Source organism: Calypte anna, chromosome 11, assembly GCF_003957555.1.
Source record: "Calypte anna isolate BGI_N300 chromosome 11, bCalAnn1_v1.p, whole genome shotgun sequence".
NCBI lineage: Eukaryota > Metazoa > Chordata > Aves > Apodiformes > Trochilidae > Calypte > Calypte anna.
In genome coordinates this window covers 18876238-18895042 of record NC_044257.1, presented here as the reverse complement: position 1 = coordinate 18895042, position 18805 = coordinate 18876238, and the positions used below count along the sequence as shown (strand labels likewise).

The 18805-nt window shown below is 52.3% G+C and overlaps 1 protein-coding gene across 1 annotated transcript in view; it reads right to left on the bottom strand.

The window, feature by feature from the left end:
- The window catches only part of ACSF3 (acyl-CoA synthetase family member 3), a 47160-nt gene that overhangs the window by 11336 nt on the left and 17019 nt on the right, over positions 1–18805 (bottom strand). Inside the window, exons 6-7 of the mRNA XM_008491269.2 lie at positions 15094–15206; positions 5867–5993 (exon numbers count right to left, since the gene is read on the bottom strand). Coding sequence (XP_008489491.1) covers positions 5867–5993; positions 15094–15206 — 240 coding nt within the window. The remainder of the gene's footprint in view (positions 1–5866; positions 5994–15093; positions 15207–18805) is intronic.

The following is an 18805-nucleotide window of genomic DNA, read 5'->3' as shown; positions in this document are numbered from 1 at the left end:
TCAGATTTGAGGTGATGTATGAACCTCTGTGCATGGCTGATGCCACATCCCATCCTTCTGCTTCTAGGAACAGCTCTTGGATGGGAATGCAGCACACAGCTGGGCTGGAGAGACCACCCAGGAGATGCCTGCAGCTTCTGTTCCCATCCCATGAAGATCCAGTGGGATCTCCTTGCTCAGGCAGCACACGGAGCTGTGTTTGGGGTTTGCCTGGCATTTATTTGGGGATGTCCTTCCACACCTTTCCCTTTGTGGCTCTAGCAAAGCAGGCAGGGGAGTTGTGCCATCAGCTTCAGCCCAGGGTGGGAGGGAACCAACTCTTCACCCCAGGGGCTTACCCAGCCAGTAAGTCACCTCGTCTGCACCACCTTGTAATTAAGGAATCATTTCCTTTAAAAAGGGAAATTTGCATTAACCGGATTTGTGACTAGGAAAGGCACTGCAAACAAACAGCAAACCTGCAGATTAGGATGCTAATTAGATGCATTTCTATTTATAATCTGCCTTGATCAGGGGAAAAGTATTTTCTCTTTCAGGTGCTGGTGCTACACCCACAAATGGAGGCAATTCCCTTAGCAGGGAAACACCTGCTCCTCCCAGGGGACAGGCAGAGCCAGGGGAAAAGCCTGTGCTGGAGGCTTGGGGTGTGTGTCACCTACTGCTCCTCCTGCCCCTTCTCCTTGGGGACCAGCCTGAGAGGAGGAATGGCTCAGGTCTGGCACACAGTGACCTGCCCAGGGTGCTTCCTACAAACACCAGGAATCTCCAGCCTGGAAAAGTGGAGGAAGCTCTGCCTTTCCCATCAGAAGCAGTGGAAATCTCCAGAGAGCTGGGACTGGGAATAGCAAGGATCTGCAGGCTGAGTGGGACACATGGACACCAGGAGATCCCTGAAACCAGCCTGAGGATTCCTGGCTGCTGCAAGGGCAGGTTCTGGTTCTGGCATATCCTGGGCTCTGCAGTGGGATGCTCCCAGCTCAGCCAAGGCTCCTCCTGGGTGTCCAAGTGTGGAGGTGACAGTGGAGGTGACAGAGCTGACACCCAGTGTGCTGCCACCTGCCTGAGCCTGGCAGTCCTGCTGGGTCCCGCTCATTGCTCCTGGGGATTTCTTAGTCCACATTAATTTCACCTTTTTTTATTTCCTTTTTTCCTTTTTTTGTTTTTTTTATTTTTTCCTATTTCACAGCAGAACATCCTGATGGAATAAAGAGACAGCAGGTCCAGGTGCACCCTGCTCCTCCAAGGCCCTCAGCAGTGCCATGTGGGAACCCTTATGGGCCATGGGAACAATTGTTAATGGGAGTCAAGGGGGGTTTGTGACCTGAGTGAAAGAATCTAGCAAAACATCCAGTGACAAACCAGGACTTAGCCTCCACAACAACAGGTACAAGGTTGGGTGTTTTGGTTTTGGTTTTTTTTTTTCCAGTGCAGCTTAAAAAAAGAAACTTCAAAGATCTGAGTCATCATTTTGAAACGTGCATCAAACAAGTTAAATAACTCTCACTTCCTTAACATCATATTAATCAAAGTGCATTGATTCTTGAATCAGATTCTACCACCAACAAGCTTTCTATCTTCTCCATCCTGATGCATGCATTAAGAGAGTTTTATTCTGACAGATACAATATAGCAATCAATAAAATCTTATTATGTGGAGCTGAGATACATAGATTTGTTGCAGGATTTATGCACTACTTTCAAACCCGGTGCTATTTCATGTCTCAGCCTTAACCTGTAATTGAAAATAAATCTCCCTGAATACACCAGATTCTAATTTTCTGGGTGTATGGGCAGATGTGAATGGAAGCCAGGCTTCCCTGGGGGAGAAGTCTGCTTTCTGATCCCATCCCTCCCCCTCTGCACACCGCAGGTCTGACGGATTCCTCCGGAGAAAGAGCCCCGGGCAGGCAGGAAAAAGGGCAGGGAAAGAGGCTCCAAACCCTCTGTCCTTTGCCTCCTGCCCCCAAACCTGCCCACTGCACCCCAGCAGCACCAGCAGGGCCAGGCTGGGCCAGGGGGGTCGAGATCAGGGAGCAGAGTGCCCAGAGGAGCTGGTGCTGGGCTGCTGCTTTCCTCCAGGGTTTGCTCATGGAATCATCAAATGGTTTGGGTGGAAGGGACCCTTAAAGGTCACCTAGTCCAGCCCTCCTGCAGTGAGCAGAGACATCTTCATTCAGCACCTGAAGAGGGCCTGCAAGAAAGCTGGAGAGGGACTTCTGACAAGGACATGGAGCAAGAGGAGAAGGGGAGACGGCTTTGAACTGGAAAAGGAGAGGTTTAGATGAGATGTTATGGGGAAATTGTTTGGTGTGAGGGTGCTGAGCCCCTGTCCCAGGTTTCCCAGAGAAGCTGTGGCTGCCCCATCCCTGGCAGTGTCTCAGCCCAGGCTGGATGGGGCTTGGAGCACCCTGGGCTGTGGGAGGTGTCCCTGACCATGGCAGGGGGGGCACTGGATGAGCTTTAAGGTCCTTCTCAACGCAAACCACTCTGATCTTCAACTCACTCAGGTTGCCCCAAAAAGCCCTGTCCAACCTGAGGCATCAAAGCTACCAGACACGGGGCAGCTACCAGTAATCTGAGCAACCTCAGCATAAAAAAAAAATAGATCTCTTCTTCCCTTATTTCTTTCTTCCACCCTTCCTGCCCAGTGGCACCTGAGTGTGCTGGGAGCTTTCCTCTCACCTGACAGGGAGTGGGACAGCTGGGAAGGTCTGGCAGGGACAGGAGACAGGAAGCCAGAGGCATTTTTCCTTTGGGTTTGTCTCTGTCTCCCAGGGCTCAGTGGATGTACCACAGCAGGTGGCTCCCCAGCAGTCTCCCTGGAAATGGCTGGAGGGGACTTGGATCTAAGCAGCTCCGTCAACTGCGCTAATACAATAAAAATAATCAAATCCACTCAGATGGAAAGGAGAGAGAGGCAGAGCCAGGCAGGCAGCAGTGCACATCAGAGGGAATAAAAAGGATGGGAGCAACAGTAAATCACCTACACAACCCCCCGAGTTCAGCTGCTTCCCTGAAGAGCCACGATCTCAAATCCCATCAGTAAGTCCCTGCAGCATCCTGCTGTCTGTCTGCTTGTGTTTGTTTCCCCTACAACACATCTGCATGTACGTGGTCCTTCCCTGAGAGGTTTGCAGAGGGATGCCTGCACACACCGTGTCTGCCCCTGGGAGGAAACACAGGTCAGCAGCTGTTGGACCAAGACCTTGGTCTTCCCAAGATTTCCCTGGAAACCAGGCAGGGAGGTGATGGCCACAGCAGGCATTACTATTGGGTCCTCATGTCACAGAGGGAACAACCAGCCCCAGTGCTCAACACGAGGTTGTTTTCTTGGGGAAGACAGTTTCAAGGGAGAAGAAGGGATTTTAATAAAGGAGCTGTCAGTCAGGAAGGAAAATGACTGCTGCCATTAAGTGTGGACTCATTTTTTGCTTCCTTTGCTTGCTGACAAAAAAAAAAAAAACAAAGCCCATGATAACTCAATATACAGGAAGAGCAGCCAGAACTGGCCTGGGGAAGGTACTGGGGAAATAAATCACCAGGAAAAAAAGTTTAAAACCTCAAGAGTCTTCTGTGAGCCTGGCATTATAGGAAGCAGCCCAGGAAAGCAACTGATGGAGCAATTCAAGCTTGTGAGGTTTGGGCATCAGCCCTCCCCCTGGGGCACTGACCTCTAGGACCTGGAGATGCAGCTGATTTTAGCCTGGCAGCAGCTCCTTTGGATCCTTTTTGGATTCTGCCACTCCAAAGTTACCCACCAGCTCCCCTTCATGGGGGTAATTCACCTGCTATGATGAGACACCCCTGGAAAGAGAGGGCATGGAGTGATAGGATGAGGAGGAAAGGTTTCAAGATGAATGAGGGGAGCTTGAGATTGGATATTGGGAAGAAATTCTTTGGTGTGAGGGTGCTGAGCCCCAGGTTTCCCAGAGAAGCTGTTGCTGCCCCATCCCTGGCAGTGGCTCAGCCCAGGTTGGATGGGGCTTGGAGCACCCTGGGCTGGGGGAGGTGTCCCTGCCCAAGGAGGGGCTTTAAGATCCTTTCCAACTCAAACCAGTCTGGGATTCTCTGATTCTCTGAAAGAAAGGTAAAGACAGGATGGGGAAGAGAAGCAAAAGTCTCTCTCTGCTCCCTCCCACCTTATTTCTAGCTCTGAGCTTTGCTCAGCCAGGGAAAGGGTTAAGTTTAATTTATACTGATTTCTATTTAATATCATTCTCTCCCCGTAGGAGCCAGCAGCTGTGAGCTGATTGTAGTCTCTCATTATGCAGCCTGTATCACTAATGGCCTGTGACAAAGGCACTGCCATCTTCCCGGCCTTACCCCCGAGAGCCAATTAAACACACACACTCCCTTCCTGTTTGCGGCGCATTACAATGAAATTAAACTGAATTTCAAAATCATTTTCTCCTAAAGACATCTCTTTGCAATAATTAATGCGTGCTATTCCTTTGCAGCTGAAATATTCATCAGGAGCATTGACTAAAAAATATTGAAAAAAACCAGAGACACAGAATTTGGAAAGCTGATTGCCCTGCACTCGCTCCCTGCCCGGGCTGGGGACCCGTGGTGACACTGCAGGGCAGCTCCACGTTTGCTCTGGGATAAGGAGAGGAATAAATCACAGCTTCCTCGAGAGCTGTAAATAAATTAAGATTACACTGAAGGCATCAGAAACCCAGCCCAACCCCTGACTCTGCTAACACAGAGGGGGACAGAGCTGCAGCTCTGTGGAGGTGAGGCAGAAAGGAGCCACTGCTGGGCTCAGGGCAGTGACAAACACCCTGCCTGCACTTACCTGCTGCCCACCCAGCTGCCAGAGCCTCCTGACCCATCCTCTGCTTGGTTTCATATTTAATCTGAATTGCAGAACGGCGCCAGGGGATGGGAACCTCTGACCCAGGAGGTCTCTGACAGCTCAGCACGCACAGAGCTGGAGGGGTCATTTGAAGCACATGACTTATTCATGGCCTGATTCCATCTGGGGAAGGTCTTCAGCCTGATATCCTCCTGAATTTGTTACCCCACATGATGGGCAGGATTAGGTTTAGGAGTTCTCCTCCACCCCAGTGACAGCAGCTTCAGTCCCAACAGCACTGCTAGCACAAGGTAACAGGGTCTTTTTTTCTTTTTGCACATTATTTGTTAAAAATTACCAAGGTGAACAAAGAACCCACCTGCAATACTTATTATTATTATTATTATTATTATTATTATTATTATTATTATTATTATTATTATTATTATTATTATTTTATCTCCTGGAGAAATCTGATTTGAAAGAAGCAACTAACAGGTGTTTCCATCCCTGGAAGCATTTCATGTTTCACAAACACTTCTCTTAGTTGAAAGGGAAAGGCAAATCCTGAGAAACCCAGAGAAAAGAACCATTTCCTTTGCATTTTCACCACGTCAAAATAAAGCCAGCCTTGGCCCTCAGCCTCTTGTGCTCCAGCCTCAACGCCCCCAGCTCCCTCAGCAGCTCATCAGAAGTTCTCCAGATCCTTCTCCTTGAGCTCCAGACCCTTTCCCTGCTCTGTTGCCCTTCTCTGGACACACTCCAGCCCCTCAATGTTGTGAGAGGCCCAGAACTGACCTCAGGATTCAAGATGCAGCCTCAGCAGTGCCCAGCCCAGGAGGAAACACACAGCACATCACACTTACACACCCAAACACCCCATGGTTTAGGGCTCACTAATTATGGCCAACACTAACAAACCCTCTCCCTAAGCCCAGCATTGCCCCCCCAGCCAGGCTATGACCCCCCCCATCCCCAGCCCCCCCAGAGCAGCTGGGGAACCCCAGGGACCAAACCAGAACTGCTCTCCCCCCTCTCCCCAAGCCAAGGGGGAAGCCCTCGTGGTACCTGTTTTGAACCATCCATCAGGTGTGAAAGCTTCTGCTGTTTCTCTGGGCCTGTTCCAGTACTCACGGAAGACAGAGGGTCCCTTCACCAGCAGCTCCCCTTCTTGTCCCTCCTGACCCGGTGTCACCTAAGGGCAAGCACAAGGTGAATGTGTGGTGGGGAGCAGTCACCCCCCCAGCACCATGGGGGACAAGCAGGACCCCCAGCACGTGTCTTTACCTCCCTTCAGCCTGCAGGACCTCAAAAGCACTGCAAATAGACAGCTGGGCTGTGTGAAAACAAGAAGTGCCAGCCCAAAGGCACGGGCCAGGCATGGTGACACCTTCCAGCTGCTGGCAAAGAACCCCTGCACGCAGAGATGTGGGAAATACTCTTGGAAAAAGGTCTGGAGGTACTCTTGGGAAAGGGACAGTCCTGGATGGACCCCTGGATGGGCTGATGAAGACCAACTTCAGGAGAGTCCTCTGCACCCTGCTCCCAGCACAGCACCCATCAGCCTCTGCCAGAGGTGCCTCTCCCACCTGGGGGCAACTCTGCCCCACTGGATCCCCCCACTCCAGCTGGAAGTAACAGACCATCCACATGACACCATTAAAGGAGTTTTAATTACTCCTGCAAGCCCCCAGAGTCAATCCCTTCAGCCACTGGGATGCCTCCCACTCCCCCCCGAAAGGACTGGGGAAGGGGTGCTGGAGGTATGGAGGGTGAGGCTGTGCCAACACCTGCCCGAGCTTCACCCACAAGCCCTGCCAGGCTCTGCCTTCTGCTTGTTGGTGCTGAACACGAGGTTGGGTGTAAATCTGGCTACAACAAACACCTTCAGCCCCAGGCTGAGCCCTGCCCTGCACGAGGCACCGCAGCACCGGGTGCTGCTGCACCAGCAACAACCAACTCTGAGCAGCAGAGCTGCCCCGGGGACCAATCCTGCCCCGTGTTTACCTGCAAGCTGCAATGTCTTGTGTGAATCAAGCCTTGAACCAGCTCCAAATTCCTTGTCATATCAACTCGAATTTTGGCAGCGGCTCAACCCGCATCTTATCTCGAGCAGGGCTCCTTGGCAGCAGGCACCTCCCTGTTGTGTAATTTAATGATGTTATGGCTGGCTTGCAAACAGTAAAACAGAAAGGCCGTGACGTTATCTTAATAGGATTTTGCTTGCTGAACCCAGGATGTCACTGGCACTGCTCCCCAGTGCAGCAGAAGGGACACAAACCACCCCAGCAGCTCCTCTGCTGCTCGCAAGCAGACGGAATTAAAATTCAAGGTTCAAGGCATTTATCTCCTCCATCCCCTTGTGTCTGATCCCTGCTAAAATCCCACACCCCCCGAGCTAGCTGCCTGCCAGCCCACTCAGAGAGCAGGGGTTTTGCAGCAGCATGGCCAAGGGGTTTGTTGCTTTTTCTCTCTCTGACCTCAGCAGTAGCTGAGGCGCTGGCTCTGCCTGTCCTGAAAGCATCACCTTGCTGCTTGTGCTGCTTGTGCTGCTTGTGCTGCTTGTGCTGCTTGTGCTGCTTGTGCAGATCTCCCCGTGCCACACATGAACACATTGCCACTGCTGTCAGGAGAGAGCTGAACCCCGGGCCCAGCGTGCCCCGAGGATGCTGTTTGACAGCTCAGCCCCGCTCGGTTGAGCCGGGCCAGCTGGCACACACCAGATAAGATTCCATTCTCCACGCCTGAAAATAAAAAGGTTGTAATAAACCCTTTGAAGGACCAAATCTGGGTGGTTATAAAATCCGTATAAGATTTTTTTTTTCTGTTTGCTTGGTTTTCCCCCCCCTCTGCTTCCATTTTACCTCTTCATTAGGAGGAAGTGAGGGCGGCTGGTAAAGAGCTGGGAACCCCGCTTGGCAAGAGGCCCCGGGGTTTGTGCAAAGGGGCCATTTGTTTTCTTGTGGTCTTCTGCTAGACACTGCCCCCCGTTCCTCTGGGAGCCGGGGGAGAGGAGCTTGTAATGGATCTTAATGGAATTAGGGGCTTTTCTGGAGCAGCGTGTCTTTGGCTGGGAAGCAGAGGCAGCACGGCTGATTCCTAAGGAGAAACATGTGGAAGATCCAGTGGGAAAAGCTGGGGGGTGAAGCTTGTGAGGGGAGGTGATGATTTGTTATCAGGCTGAGAGGATTGGGAGGAAGAAACTTTTAGGGAAAAAAAAAAACCAAAAAAAACCCCAACAAAAACCCCCTTAGCTTGCAAACAGGAGGTTTCAGAGGACACGTTTAATTTCTACCAGATCCCTTTCTTCACCCTTGCCCCCCAGAAACCCCAGAATGATCTGCACATCTTTCCTGGATCAGTACCAAACACAGCAGATCAGAGCATCTCCTCTCAGGAGGGACCTTAAAAAAAACCTTGCAAGTCTTGTGCCCCAGAAGTGCAAGGCAGTGTGTTCATAGATGGAATCACAGAATCATTTTGGTCAGGAAAGACCTTTAAGGTCATCCAGTCCAACCCAGCACTGCCAAGGCCACCACCAACCCACAGCCCTCAGCACCACATCTCCAAGGCCTGGAAACCCCTCCAGGGATGATGGGGACTCCACCATTTCCAGGGAGAAATTGTCCCCAAGCTCCAACCTAAACCTCCCCTGGCACAGCTTGAGGCCAAAAGTTCCTCTTCTCCCATCCCTTGTTCCTTGGGAGCAGAGCCCGACCCCCCCTGGCTCCAACCTCCTCTCAGGGGGTTGCAGAGAGCCACAAGGTCTCCCCTCAGCCTCCTCTGCTCCAGGATCAACACCCCCAGGGCCCTCAGCAGCTCCTGGGCAGATCTGAGCTCCAGCCCTTTAGGAATGGTTTCCCAGGACAGGGTGAAGCAGAGCAGGGAGGAGGACAGGGCAAGGGCCTGCAGTTCTCCTAGAATTTTCCTTTTACTCTTCCCTCCTTCCACTTCTATCCTTGGGTTCCCACTCCCTGTTCCACTCTCCTCCCCAGACTTCACTCCATAGAGAACCAGTTCCCAGCAGCCAACCCCACTCCTGTAGCTCCCACCAGCCCAGAGCCCTTCTCTACCACTGCTGCCAGGCAGGAGAGCAGGGGCTTGGGCACCATCCCTGAGCCAAGCAAGAACAGCAAAAACCAGCAGAACCATCTCCATCTGTGGGGCTGAAGGAAATGTTTCTGCAGCTCTGGCTCCTCTGCCACAGCCCTACTGTGCTGCTCAGCTTGGAAGTGCTTGGCACTTTTCCCCACCTTGTAAATAAGTGATTACTGTGATCAAAATAATTAAGCAACCAAGCCTTTTAAGTGACTAATAGAAGACAATCATTTATATCTGTGAGGTTTATGGAAGGGATGGAGCCTTTTCAGCAGTTCTCACAGAGCAGCAACTTCTTTCTGGTTTGTTTGTTCCGCTTTTGGGTTGTTTTCTTTTAACATTCCAATGCACAGAAAATAATATAATGAAGCCTGAAGAACTGCTCTCACCTTCCCTGTTGCTCTTGGGATGGAGCTGCAGAGCACGGATCAATCATCACAGAATGGCTGAGGTTGGAAGGGACCTCAGAGCTCATCTCCAACCCCCCTGCCATGCCCAGGGACACCTCTCATCCAGCCCAGGCTGCTCCAAGCCCCATCCAGCCTGGCCCTGAACACCTCCAGGGATGAGGCAGCCACAGCTTCTCTGAGCAACCTGTTCCAGAGTCTCAGCACCCTCCTACTGAAGAACTTCTTCCTAACACCCAGTCTAAACCTATTTTCCTGATGGATGCCCTGCCACGCTCTCCACCAGCCCTTCCAGACACTCTCCCTGCCCCTCACTCTCCATTTCAAGATTTTGGTGGCTTGGAAAGCACTAGGACACAGCAAAGGCTTCCCCACAAAGCACCCAAATCCTCAGCCCCCACCAACCTGGAGGAAGGAGAAGAAGCTCAGCCCCTGCTCTTCCAGCTCCCCCCTGGTGTGGTGGGTGATGAGGGAGGTGAGGACATGCTGACTTGCCTCCTAAAAAGGAGCTGGAGAGCAATAATCTGCTTCAAAGTGCCTTTTAATCACCATCTCCCTGGGTTGTGTTTGAACGGATGTCCTAGAGGTGTGAGGCTTGCAAGAGCACCCCCCAATTCCCAGGCACATCTGAACTCTCATGAACATCTAGAATTAAAAATTCCCTGCTAAGTTGGGTGGTTTTGTAAAAGCATCATCGTTCCTCTGCTCTCTGTGTCCTGCAGCATCCTGCAGAAGGCAAGCAGGAGGCAATTCAGACACAGAACAATTTTCCTCCTGCTGGAAAAAAAAAAGGCAGCTTTCTGCTCCTTGGGGACAGAGCACAAAGAAAAAAATAAATAACCAAACCCAACTAAAAAAACCCCAAGCCTAGACTGTAATCTATGAGGCCACATCTCACATCTGTTTTTGCAATGTTAACTTTTATAAAAGGGCTGGGAATAACACAATCAATTTACTTTTCATTTTGGAGGGTTATAAATTTAAAGGCAAGGCTGGTGCACAGTGGAGCTGGAACACTGAAACTTATTTTCAAAAAACCCAACCCTCTACTTAGAGCAAACACTGCTCTGTTGAAAACAAAAGTGATTGTGTATCCTTATAGGCCATACTGCTTTTTACAAGTTACCCAACTGATTAACTCCAGATGATCCCAAAAGAACCACAGAAAATAACCCAAGTTTAGGAAAGGTCAACTCTCCTTGCAGTTCCTTCCACAGACCCCAAACTTCTTCATCTATATTAACACCATAAATTAGAGGTGTAGCACTACTCCTGACATGCCAGCAGCTCTCCATGCTGCTCTTCTCACCCCTCTTGTCTGCAGGCTGCAGAAGATAACAAACAAGGTGAGATGTCAGCACATCTCCCCACTCCCTCAGCTCTCACCAGGGAAAGGCTCCCCATGTACCCATCCAGAGCAGGCAGGGGGCCAGGCAAGGTCTTCATTAGTGGCCCACCTTGGGTTGGGTTTGCCTAAGCCTCACTTAAAAGTGGGGGCCAGGGGGTCTGAGATGAGCTCTGTGTCTGCCCCAGAACCTCTAATTGCTTCCCTGTGCTAAACCCTGCCACAGAGGCTGCTGCCCCCTCCCTGAGGCTGGAAGAGCTCTGGGGCAGAGACTGCCCCTTCTGCTGCTTCTGGCTTCACACCAGCACCACACACACCACATCCTCCACCCACAGAAATGTGCTGCTGATGGGAGATGGAACTGGGAAGTAAGGTCCACCAGGGAGAGACCTCCAGGAGGTACTCCACGAGCAGAGACAACAGATGAAAAACTGTACCACTGGGACAAGAGATGTTCTGGAAGTGTAGGAGCATTGAAGACAAAGAACAAACTGGTTTAGGCTGAGCTCTGGTCAGGATATGAAAGGGGAAAACCAGACAAAGGACTCCCCAGGCCAGGGGGTCACATCCCCACCACCGCCTGTCCTGTTTCAGGAATGTCAGTCACGTCCCTGTCTCCAGCCTCAGGAGCTACATGCAGAAGAAGAGCCAGGCAGCAGCCACCTCAAACCCCCTGGCTGAATGAGATGAAGAGACACAAGAAGTGCATGTGCAACCACAGCACCTCCAGCCACGACCTGGCCAGAGAGCTGCCAAGCACTCAAGTCCAGGGCAACCACCCCCACCCATGGGCAGAGATGCCCAGACCTTGGAGGAAGCCTCCAAGAGCTCAGTGATCACCCAGCACCTTCCCACTGGGTCGGTCTCCAGAGATCTGGGTTGAACGTGAGGAAGGTGGAGCCCCTCCTGGTCCCCTCCACAGGGCCATGGACAGGATATGAAGGGGACAAACAAGACAAAGGACTCCCCAGGCCAGGGGGTCACATCTCCACCAGCATGTCTGTACCTGTCCCTTTTTCAGGAAATGTCAGTCACGTCCCTGTCTCCAGCCTCAGGAGCTACATGCAGAAGAAGCAGGCAGCAGTCACCTCAAACCCCCTGGCTGGATGAGATGAGGAGAGCCTCCAAGAGCTCAGTAATCACCCAGCACCTTCCCACTGGGTCTCCAGAGATCTGGGTTGAACGTGAGGAAGGTGAAGCCCCCCCTGGTCCCCTACACAAGGCCGTGGATGGCCAAGACCTCCAGACTCAACAAAGGGCAACAGTGCCAGCAGCCCCCAGTGCCCACAGCTCCACTGAGATGCTGGCAGGCAGCAGCAAGCTGCAAACAGATGGCAGAGACACGGGGGGCACGGGGAGGTGGGGCCAGGAGATGCTGGTGGCTTTCAGGAGGGATGGAGGCAGCCGAGCCCGTTCCCATCCAGGCCGACAGCTTGCATATGGATAAACAAGGAGATAATTACAACCTTTGAGGGGGGAGAGCAGCCCATGGCTGCAGCATCCTCCTGCTGCCAGCTCCTGCAACCCACCCGGCCCTTCCCAGCCTCAGCACCAGCAAATCACTCGTCAGAAAAAGCCCTGGCTAAAGCTTTGCACTAGATACAGCTGTGAGACCATTTGTCTATTGACAGATCCCTACTGTGAGGGACTGGGGTTTGGCTTCTGGGTGAGTGAGCAGTTTGGGAAAGGAAGGGGGGAAAAGGAAAAAAAGAAAAAAAAGCAAAGTAAAATAAAATAAAAAAAAACCACAAAAAATGACAATCCAAAAAAAACCCTATCAACCAACAAACAAACAAATAAAGGAGGAGAGAGACAATACCCGACAGCTGAAGGGTTTCCAGGCCTCTGCCAGCTGGGAAGCTAAGCCTATGAAAAATGCATCACACCAAACAAAGCAAACTGAAATGGTGGGTGCTGGGAAGCTGTAACCCTTTCCTGGGTGCCGGGCACAGGATGAGACAGATTCCCTGGCTGCCAAAGACTTAAGGGGGAAAAAGGGCAGGAGAAAAAACCATCTGAGGCTGTGGGTTAGGAGGAGAGCTGGCAGCTTCCTCTCCACCCACAGCCAGGATCTGCCAGGACAGAGCTGGATCCTGTAGGATCAGGAGAGCTCAACAGGAGGGCTGCTGGAGGCAGGTTAAATGTTCAGGAGCTGCTCTGGATGCAAGAAGCTCCAGGAGCTGGCTCAAGGCAGGCAAAGATGTTGCTATCCCAATGTCCACTCCCACACCTCTGCTCCCCTGGGATGCACTGGAGGAGAAGTTCTCCAGCAGCCCACTGCTGGGGGGAGGTGGGGGTCACTGGCAGGGTGCAGGCACTGTCACTTTGATGATGAGTGTCACCTCCTGCCCGTGCTGCCCCACAATGCCTGGTCTTGTCCCTGTCCCAGTCCAGGGTGCAGAGCATCCTCTGGTGGGAATGGACCATGCAGCAAGAAGGTCCCAGGAAGCTGGAGCACTTGGTTTGGGTGCTGGCAGTGAGGGGGCAGCTCCAGGCAGGGCAGAGCAGGCCAGGTCAGCTCAGGAAACCAGGTCACAGCAGGAATTAGGAAGGAAGCTGCAGGAGGCCTAGCACAAAAACCTGAGCAAACTGGGTGGATGGGAGCACAGGGCTCCTGAGAGCTGCAAGGAGACAGGAGAGCTGGAGCTTGTTCATGAAAGGAATCCAGCACTCACATCAAGGGATGGGAGAAAATGAAGGGAAGAACAGGGATCCAGCAAACTTCCCGCTAAGTAATTATTGATCTTCGGGGTGTGCCAGAAAGCAGCTTTGCAAATTACAGCAGTCCCCTGCTGCAAGCTCAGGCAGTTACCGGATGGCAAAGCAGAAACACTCCCCCCCTTCTCCTGCTCCCCACCCACACCTTCCCCTGCACCCACACCCAGCTCCCCTTTGCATCTTGCTCCAGTGGGACACGCAGAACGCGTCCACAGGGCGAGAGTGTGTGTGCAATGGCACCACCCCCAGCACCCACGGGGAGAGACAGTGTCAGAAGGGGGAAAAGCAGCTCCAAGTCTGGTGTCAAGGGGCAGCAGGAGGCAGAAAGCTCGGCCCAAGGGGAGCCGGGAAGGCGGTGACCTCGCTGGGCTCCGTAGGGCGATGCAAAGCCGAGGCAGATGGATGCTCTCCTGCTGGCAGTGGGGAGGGTTCCTGCACAGCCCAGCAGAGGTGTGAACAACTCCCACATTGCCCTGACAACGTGCTGAACCCCCGGCCTGCAGATCAGCCAAGAGCCTGGTGAGAAGAGACATCGCTGAGCCCAACACCTCCCCGGGTGCTCAGCATCCCACCCGAGCAGCCTCGAGTCCCCACTCTGGTTGGGATCACCACAGACCTCCCAACCCTCAAGCAATGTGCTGTGAGCCTCACAGCCCTCCTGCAAGGGAGCTGAGGGAGTATTTGTTTGTCCCTCCTCATAGGAAGCAAAGAAAAGGCCACATCAGGGGTTGTCCGGTGACACCAAGGGCATCTTCTCACCTCTGGGACAGCCTCTCCACCCTGGAGGAGCTGTGTTTCAGAGCCAGGCCTTTCTGTGACTGCTGGAGCATGGTGAGCACTCAGACTGTCAGCTCCTCCTTGTTTGAAATAAATTCCACTGACGTGCTCTCTTCTGACATCAATTATTAACCAAGCATGATGTGCAGAGCGTGCCAGCAGCAGCTCGGGGCAGGACCAGGCAGTGGGTGAGGAGACCACAGGTGTGAAGCACTTCTGTCACACCATGGCTGGGACAAGATGGGTGCCACCATGGGTGCCACCTGCCTGACAGTGAGGCCACGCTGTGGAAAGTCACACTCCACACTCAGGCCATGTAAAAACCAAACTCCTGTTGTCCCCACACGGCTGTGCCAAGACACACTGAGAGCAGGAATTCTTTTTCCCACCTCACCACAGCCCTTCTGACAGTGCCAGGGACAGAGGCAGCCACCTCCACTCCTGGCAATGCCCTGGAGGTACCAGCTACTCTCCCAGATCAAACCCAGCAAAATACACACAGACCCCACATCTAGATTTTCCAGCACTCATCCTCTCCTCCGGGCTATTTACTGACTCCTTAGACCAGAGCAGGATCCATCTCAAATCCCATCAATGCCTTCTTCTTACCTTCTCCTGTGACATCCTTTTTCTCCTGGCTTTCAAGGGACACTTTACCCATCACCTGAGGCACCAACAGCCTCAACAGACACACTAGCATCTTCTTACACCACAGCCCTCATCTCCCACTCTCATGCAGGTGTTCTCTCTCAGATGTTGTTCATCCACACAGCAAGGACAACGTTTGTGTGGGTCACAAAGTAAGCCACAAATCGATACAAGAAAACTCAAAATTCCACCACTGAGTTTCCAGGAACACCAGCAGAGTAAGCCTCAATCCTTGAGCCTTCAAAGGGCTGGGAAGGAGAGAACTTTCTCAGGAGATAAAGCAGAGAATGTGCTGACACTACCTGGGTGTTGTCTTCATCTCCCTGAGCGTGGATGGTGTAGGAACGAGCCCCGTGCCTCAAGGTCTCAGTGGCAATGAGCACCTTGACCCCAGGGAGAGGGGTGCCCACAGAGCCTGAAAAGGAAAACAAGAGTCAGTCAGTGGGCAGGCTCTGGGGAGCAACAGCACCAAAGCCCCAACAGAGCAGCTGCTTGTCCATCAGTGGCATCTGCAGGCTGTGCTGGCACCAAAGAGCTTCGTGGCAGGGGGTTACCCCCCAGGAAGGCTTCCATCCCATCGTGGGTCTGCAGGCAAATGTCACTGCAGTGCCACCCACCAGTGTGTGCTGAGCAGGCAGTGCTGGGAATGCCTATGGAAAAATAATAATAAGTGTGTCTCCAGTCCTGAAGAGTCTCTCTGGGCCAGTGTTTGAAGGCATCAGTGCAGCTTTGTAGCTCAGTAATGAAGCTGTCTTTGGAGGTGGGGGGAAGAAAGAAAGAAAATAAAAGCACCATGAAAGCTACACAAAGATGTGAAAGGAAAGAGCACAATGATTACTGCAGTGGCTCAGTGCTGCTCTGTAGCCTGGGACTGACAGAGAAGGCAACGGCTTAACAGTGTGAGAACTGCCAGGGATTATCTCAGTTTTATGAGACATCAATGCACTGTATATAAAACATCACAGGCACAAAGCAGAGATCAAAACCACACCGTCCCTCCACAGGTTTCAATTTTCAAAGCCAAGGAACCTGACATAGTGTCAACAACAACTGCTGTTAAGCTCCAAGATGGTCCAAGAGCTCCCCAACCTGCAGCACTCCCACCCCTTGGTTTAGTGGATGCTCTCCTGGACGAGCAGCTGAAAGCCCAGCAGGAAGGACAGCTTTGTTCCTGTGACCTCTGTCTGACGGGGGCCTCCAGGCTCAGCAGCAACCAGGAGCTGTGGGCATCTGCTGGCCCAGCAGGATTCTACATCTCAACAGCCTGAGACAGCTCTCACTGCAAGATGAAGCCCATGACTTTCACTCCCTGCAAGGCACAAACCTGCAGAGGGTGCAGAGAGACACCAGCACAGAGCAACCTGTGGCTCAGGAGGACTTGGGCAGGTCAAGGCTTAAACTGCTAAGTCTTTTCTTTATTTACAAGAGAGTACTATTGGGTTTTTTTACCCCTGGAGGAGAGTCCCCAGTTGGTGTGGCTTCCTAGCTCTGCTGGTCATGCAGCAGGATCAACCTGACACTGCAAAGTCCCTACAGCAAGGACCCAGAGCTCAGTGCTGCCTTCCCTTTGTCCCCTGCATTTCAGGCATTTGGGGTCAAGTGACATTTTCCCTACCCCAGCCTCATTCTCCTGCTGAAGCCCTGGAGATTCGATACCCATGACATCATGATTTTATTTGCTACATTGGTCAGTTGCCATGGCAATAGATGTGTCGTGGTAGCCCAGATTTATGGCATCCCTGCAGGATCAGCTAAGAGCAGATGGGCTACGAGGGAGTGAGATTTTATTGCAGTGAAACTACCCGAACAATTAGTGAATCTGGCACGAAATAAACAGAAAGAGAGGTGGCAGCTCTGCAAAGTGTGTCTGCTCAGCCTGAAATTGCCTGGAGCACACAGGTCAGGCAGGTCCTTTTCTCACCACGAGCATCACTTGGGCTGTTCTTATCTCCTGGCCAGACACTGTCAGGGGTCAGAGACAGGACTAAGTACAGAGGGAGAACATGTGCCAGGACAGCTCACCTGCAGGAAGTGCCCTGAGGTGCATGTAGAGGTGTTTATCTATTTAAAACAGGCTGGTACCTGCCGTGGGAGATTCCAGGAGGACTCAAAAAGCAAGTCAGAAGTCATGGGAAAAGATGCCAAACGTGTGCATGCCAAGCTTGCTTGAGGCCACCTCCCAGACTTCTCTGGGAACATTTTCTCCAGTATGAAAACTGCTTTGAGCAGCCAGCCCCCAGCCTGCCCACCCTGCCCCGGCCTGTCACACATTTGCCATCCCTGGAAGCCTTCAAATCTGGATGCTTTCCTGGAAGATGCTTTTCCCTGCAACCAGCAAGCTACTGACCTCAGCGTGGAACTATCAGAGTGATTCCTGGGCAGCAGGAGCAAGGATTAGTGCCCACTTCTGTTCTCAGCCTTGGGGAATGAAACCCCAAAGATCAGCACAGTGCTGCCAAACAAACCTGAAAACACAGAGAAGACAATGTGCTTCTCACACAGTGCTTCAGAGGACCATTACAAATTATTCCCTGCTTGGCTGAAGTAAAACCACGATGCAGAAACACATCCCTCATGGTGAGCTGTTTCCTTCCAGTCTGCCTGGAAAAGGCTTTCTGCTGTTTAGGAAAAATGACAGACTTGGAAATCAACATCTGCAAAGGCTGAAAATGCTCACAACGCTGATAAGAGCTCCACAAACCCGACTGCATTAATAACATTTGTGCAAAGACAACAGCCTGGAGCTTCCCAGGCTCCAACAGGTCAGCAGAAGGTTGAGCTCATTCCCAACAGAACGACACTGGAGGCCCTGGCTTCCCCCAGAGCACAACCAAGGGTGATCAGAAGGGGGTCAGCTCTCAGCATTGGTTTCCTTTTGTCCCCAGCCATAATCCTGAGGGGAAGCTGGGGAGAAACCCCTGAAATCCCTGCTCCTTCTTTCCCTCTCGCTTCCTCCCCGAGCTCTCTCCAATCTGCAGGCTCCTGAAGGTTTGGAAAGGCTGGTGATGTGCCCGTGGTGTCAGCCCAGCCAGGCTGCAGGCAGGGCAGGACTGACACTATTATTTCTTTTACTGGTTCTCCCCTCTGTTTAAAAAAGAAAAAAAGTTGTCAACTCTTCAACTCTTGCCAGATAAATTTAATTGGCCCTGCGGTCTGTGTCCTGCGGTGTCTGGGGACCTGGATGCTGTTATGTGTGGTGGTGTCCTGGGAGAATTGAACCAGGCCAACGATAAGGCACTCAAGGATCTCACTGTCAACAATCCAGGGAGTCCCCACTGTAGGAGCTATTAGCTGCCTCTGATCTAAACCTCCAATTAAAGTGGTGATTAGGCCCAGTGAGGCATCCTCCGGCCATGAATTATTCATCTCCCTTCACAGTAACAGCACCAGGGGGGATTAGAATGAGAGCTGGTGAAAACAGAGGCATTTTAAGCAGGGTTTTAACCATATACAAGCAAACATTTATCTTTCAAATCTTTCATCTTTTCTTCTTCTGGAACTGAAAGCTCCCCACCCGCCCCTGTCCCTCTCAGAGCTGTGCAGTGGGGAGGGAGCGGTGCCAGGCTGCTGGGACACTGCTGGTGACATAGGGGGGTGGCTGAGGACTTGCCCCTTCCCCAGCCACACCAAAAAGGTGAGGGAAGACCCCTCCTCAGAGCCGGTGAAGAAGCAGCAGAGAACGTGTGCTGCTTCTCCTCCAAGAGAGATCCCCTGGAGAGCACGAGGACCCCTGGATTCACCCAGGGGGTGACGTGCCAGGTTTGTGGTGCTCCTTCTTCAAAGCCAAGGTAGGAAGGGCTCTGACCAGCCCTGGCCACTGCCCAGCAGCTGCCCCTGGGACCCCAGTGCCATCTGAGGTCTTTCCTCTGGCCACTTCACCCCCCCAGCCCATCACTGCATCTGATTCTCAGCTGATTTCCTGGCCCTGGTACCTGGTGACCTTACATCCCAGCCTCTAATGGGCTCCTCTATCAAAAGCTTTTTCACAGCTCCAGTAAATTATGCCTCAGCTTC